The sequence below is a fragment of the Pinus tabuliformis genome, chromosome 6 (assembly GCF_031772625.1).
Source record: "Pinus tabuliformis cultivar Carrire ecotype Pingquan chromosome 6, CPIR1, whole genome shotgun sequence".
NCBI lineage: Eukaryota > Viridiplantae > Streptophyta > Pinopsida > Pinales > Pinaceae > Pinus > Pinus tabuliformis.
The window spans coordinates 576,537,979-576,543,602 of NC_142292.1; the positions used below are offsets into that span (position 1 = coordinate 576,537,979).

At 36.8% G+C, this 5,624-nt stretch overlaps 2 protein-coding genes across 2 annotated transcripts; both read right to left on the reverse strand.

Annotated features, from left to right (window-relative positions):
* Window positions 1-2,168: 2,168 nt before the first annotated feature.
* LOC149259833 (uncharacterized) lies at window positions 2,169-2,894 on the reverse strand. The gene has a single exon (XM_089455361.1). It carries the CDS (start codon window positions 2,892-2,894, stop codon window positions 2,169-2,171), a length of 726 nt encoding a protein of 241 aa, XP_089311487.1.
* A 2,025-nt stretch (window positions 2,895-4,919) lies between these two features.
* On the reverse strand, window positions 4,920-5,306 carry LOC149259834 (uncharacterized). Its single transcript, XM_089455365.1, has one exon. The coding sequence runs from the start codon at window positions 5,304-5,306 to the stop codon at window positions 4,920-4,922; it is 387 nt and encodes a 128-aa protein (XP_089311491.1).
* Between the last annotated feature and the right edge of the window lie 318 nt (window positions 5,307-5,624).

Consider the following 5,624-nt stretch of genomic DNA (forward strand, 5'->3'; position numbering starts at 1 on the left):
GGGAAAATGATATTGTTTTTCTTTACTTTGAAGAGTTGGAATTTTTCCTTCCAACTTTTCTTAAGATTTAACTTACATTAACGAACCACTAATGACTATTTTAGCAATCTTACACCTTTTATGTTATAAAATAATATTATATTTTAACATATTAATAGGTTAACATACTCAATTATTTTCATTTATAATAAATAATATATCATAATCAATATCAATATCAAACTTTATATTGTATAGATTTAATTATTACATCATAGTAATATCATTTATAGTTTATTAAAATAATTCTAGGAAGCAAATGCTTTTAATCATTAGGCCCATTCATTAATTAAATCTCATAAAATATTGAAGTTTGGAAATTGATTTCGCTTGCATTTAGTATGACTTCAACTAAAGTTCAAATATTACTAGCAATTGTCCCAAAAGGTACAAAGAGAGGCCGATAGATTTATGAAGTTGGAATTGTTGAATTTTTATAAAAGGTTGGGCCACCTTCTCAACTGCTATTGGTATTGTACAGTTTATTAAATCTGAAATAGAGTAAAAGATATAGGAGACAGAACAGACTCGGAATGTAAGTTCTTTATATTGGAAGCGAAAAAGAGAAAAAAGCAGCATGTCAAAGCAGAAATACTTAAAGAAAACCACAAGACTTTCTATTCATTCACATGTATTTAAAAATGCTGACATGACTGAAACAAAAAAGAAGAGAATTTGAAAATTTCATGTAAATGTATTCTAATTTAAAAACAAACAACTAACCACTCTATAAATGTCATTGCAGAAGCCCATGTAAGGTATACATATTCCTACATAACATATTTGAAAACAAAAACAAAGATAACTTAACATGAGTAGCATAACATCTGGCATTCCATGAACAATAGAAACCACACTCAAAAGGCCAAATATATGTAAACTGAGTTTTTATTAAAATTGTAGGTACAAAAACACTTATGACACTCCATAACTATGCATCATGTCTGGTGGAACATACTAGACTTATTGCAATTGAATACTTCTAAATATTTTACTTGGTATTGTGTGTTTATCACAAGCAATTATACAGGAGATAGTTACATGCTTTGCAATGTATTTTTTGAAATTTTACATATGGTCTGCACATAGAGACATGTTTGGTAGGTAATAACTAAAAATATATAAAATGAAAGTATTCTTTGGCTTCTAAACATATGTACAATAAGAGCATTCTATTACATATAGATGTAATTGACAATGAGCATCTATATATGCATGATGGGGCATGGCATCGACAACAGAGTTGTTCCTGCAATTGACGCTGCATTTTCCTGTGTGTGTCACTTTCATTGATGTGAATTATTATCTTGAGTATTTCTTTAACCTTCTTTAACAATTCAATGGTTGGACGCAAACGGTAAAGAGGCAATGTTTGTTGGGGCAGGATGCTGAATTTCTTGGCAATACTCATACAACAATCATAAATAGCCTGTATTCATACCTGTTTCCATCCAAAAAGAAAAAATTTGTAAGTTACAATGGATGTGTTTGACGAAAGCATGTTTTTTAAAGCGCTTAAGTAAAATAAATAAATTTTTAAAGAAATTTCTAAATTGCAGTGAATGCTAGACCTTGCTGTTCTTGGCGGGAAATATTTTGTTTGAATATTTGAAATAAAATAAATGATTTCAAACTAATATAAAATCATATGAGGTTAAATGTAATAGAAAGCAAATGTATGTGAAATTTAGTTATTGCAGCAAGTGGTGTTTACCATGTGGGTAATTCTGGAAAACAGGTTGTATGATTGGCTACAGTATATTCTCCTGCATAGATTTTGATGCAACCAATGATTCCTCTTGTTGTCTACGCTTAAGATATGGATTCTTGTGCATTTGTGCAATGCGTGAGAATGGGAATCCTGGATTGATTTGAATGTCTGCCAATGACCGCCCTCTTGAAATTGCAGTGAACGTTAGCCCTTGTCGTTCTTTCGTGCCGATGTCTACTGTTGCTTTGTCTATTGTCATTCCTTGTGACTTGTGTATCGTTAAATCCCATGCCATTTGAAGTGGTATCTGACGGTGTGCACCCCTTGTAATGGGAGAAATGGGTACATATGTTGGGTGTGAAATGTCCCATGGTGTTCCTTTGTATTGTATAAAGTCGACAACCACGAAGGATGGTAATTATGGGGGCTTTGAACCAATAGAATAAAATATTGAGATGGCCTTCCCAAGTGCGCCATTGACGAGGCCTGCATGTAACCATAAGTTGCTGGTGAGCATAACTTTTTGTTCATTGCATAAGAGCACTTTTGCAGGAAAATGCTCATCTTCTGTTGTAGTAGGAGTTTTCTTCCTTTGTTGTTCTGCAGAGCAAAGCGCTACTGGGATGTTCAATTCTTTAAGCATTTTCTTATTATGTAAAACAACTGAGTTATTTATTGCATATAGGTGCATGGATTCTTCAAATGTGTGTTGCTCTTCATGTGTAAGAGAAGAACTTGTTCTTGACATTAGGTGTTCCCAATCTTCAAGTGTATATATTCCATTTCTGAGATTTGTCAGTATTTGCCGGAAAGCAACCTGGGACGGGCTAGCTCCTTGTTGATGAAAAACGGTTGAAAATGTTATGAATATGTCGAAGCTGCGCCAAAGTGAAGTGCCACGCGATGTCCAATCGTATAAAGGAATGCCTTTTACAGGTGGTAGCTGGCCTAAATCTCCGACAAGGATAATTGAGCGATTACCAAATGTTGCATTTCGGTGAAGAGGGAATGCCTCTCTTAGACGATCATCAATGCGAGTAAGCATTCTTGGACCAATGAAGCTCATTTCAGAAATGAGAATGTACTCTACATGACGGAGTTGCTCTTGCATTTGTAGGAGTGGCTGACCTTCAAGAGGATGCATTGTTTGGATAGGGATACGAAGGGCAGAATGAATTGTGAGGGCATTTATGTTGAAAGCTGCAACGCCTGTTGGTGCAAGTAACAACAAAGGGTTTTTGTTTATTGGTGAGTTTTCCACAAATGCATGGTGCAGACATTTAATCAAATGGGATTTTCCTGTCCCAGCTATTCCTTGTATGATGATTTTGCGTGGGGGTTTTGGCGAAGGGGTTTTAAAGTGTGAAAAAATAGTGGTGAAGGCTATGTTTTGGGTAGGAGATAATGTGTGATCTTGGGGGAGGTTGGAAAAAGAATGATGTTGGTTTTGAATCATTGAGTGGTTGAATTCAATGAAATTTATGGCAGTTTCTTGCAAGTGGGGAGGGATAATATTATGTGACCAATTGTGGTTGGCATCAAAGTCGCGGTAGCCAATCATGTCAAGGTCATCAATTGCAATATTGTAACCTGGGTGCAGCTGAGAGAGGATTTGCCATTCATTCATCTGCATGGAATCAGGAGGGATGTCGGGGGCAGTTTGATCTTTAGTATGTCGGGTTTGTGGGTTTTCAATTTCTCGATGGACATGCCATGGTGTATATGTACCCTTTTTTGGTTCCCATTGTGCAATAATTTCTGCATCAGTTGAACCAATATCATCGGGGAGTGTTCGGAAGGGGAAATACAATAGTAATTCACTCTAGCAAAAAGTGGCATAAGAAGGATCATCAGAGGAAGGAATGACATTGTAACGGGGGAATACATATACAATCGTTGGTGGGAATATGTGTTTCCATTGGTTTTTTTTCGCTGGGAAGAATATGACCATGAGCGTGAAGCTTCAAGGAGGGGCATTGATTCCAATGAGACAGGCGTGTTCATGTATCCAAGGATAAAGTTTGGTGTTAAACTAAGGTTCTCAGTATCTTGTGAAACGTGTTTGAAAACAGTCTTGTTGACAATCAAAGACCGAAATGTACGGCTTCTGAGAGAAAGAGATAGCTTTTGTAACATATGGCATATTTCTTGTGCTCCAATGTCTCTATCTGCAATGGTTTCTGTAAGGAGTTTTTTGATAACAACAACAGTAGGTGCTTCTGGAATGGAACTTTGTGATAGCCGTGATAGCATTTAACGGTAGCTCTCAGATCTTGTTTCTGATTTTGCTGCATATTTTGAAATATATTTTAACACAACATGGCGAGAAAGGACTGGTTGGCAATCAACATTTTCTCTCCAAATAGAGAGTAGATCGGCATTGTGAATATTCAATATTTCATCATTGCGTGCAGGGACATAGGTTTTCTGACCTTTATCATCAATGAAAAGTGAAGATGTGGACTTCAACTCCCACGGTACTCCATACCGGCAGCTAAGTACATTCTCTTTCTTGCGAAGACAAGAAGACTCATGACACTTTGTATGATGTTGAATGCAGTTGACAAGCTCTGTATAGTCTTCAAACTGATTGGATGTGAATATTGATGCTGTGTCAAGAAGACATGGGTTATGAATTGTTGATTGGTGAAGCGAAATATTTCGGTGTTCTGCTTGATGTGGATTCTAGACAGTTACGTAGTGGTCGAAATATTTCTGTGCATTAGCAATTTCTAATGCATTGTTCCAGTCAATTGTGTCCATGTTTGGCGCATTTTGCAGCCAGAGGAAGCCATGAATGTGTGCGGATCCTCTATGTTGCCATTCTTATCTGAATATAATATGAAGGTAAAATCTCGTTGAAACATATATATGCAATGTAGAAACTTAATGTAGAAGGAAATGGATATTAAAAAATACCTGCACCAATAGTCTACTGTATGGAGGCATTTTTGCAGGATTTCTTTGAGAAAAATTGTAAATCTGCAATGCATATATTGGGCTGTTAGATGTGGGTTCTTAATTATGTTTTGGATTTTCCATTGGAAGTGGTTGACTGAATTGGAAGGAACACTGGCAGGCATGATCATGTGCAAGTCATGCCATTTAGTATCAGCTGCACTGACAGTGAAAAAGAATGTTGGACTTCCTATTTGCATGATCATGTCAGTCAGCTCAGATCGTCGTCTGTTCCAAAAAGACCATGTTCCCGTAGGCCTGAACCGAACCGCATTATTTGCTCTGGCAATCTTGAATCTGGAGAGTCACGAAGACGCTGTCGTAGGTCTGAAACCATTGTTGGCAAGTTGTTCTCGATGTACTTTTTCACAAAAACACTAGCAGTAGTTTGGCTATGATGGCGCAATAGAATGTTATAAAGATAGTAGCGGAATCTTAGGTGTTGGCCAAATCGGTTATCATGGTAGTGCATCAAGTGTAAAGCATATTCATGCATCTCAACTTTTGTAAGTCTTGGTTGCATGATCATGGCAATGCCTGTAGGGAAGAGTATGGGGAATGCCATGGCAAAGAGGCCTATGGTGTTGTATTCATTCATAGCTGGTAAAGATATTGGAGGCCAATCGATAGAGCTTGTTGAATTTGAATGGGTCAAGTGCAAATAATTACAAATGTGCTCAAGCTCAGTACTTGAATTTGGGAGTATTTGAACGAAAGAAGAGGGTTGGATTTATAATGGAGGTAGCATGACGTCAGTATCATAAGTAGAATCAATATTGGTTTGATGGGGTTCAAAAGAGGAGGTGGTTACATTATGGAGAAGAGCAGAAATATCGGTAGGGTGATCTGGTAGTGCAGAAATAGGAGATGAATTGAATTGAACATCACAGTAGTAAGGGTCATTTTTTGTTTTGTA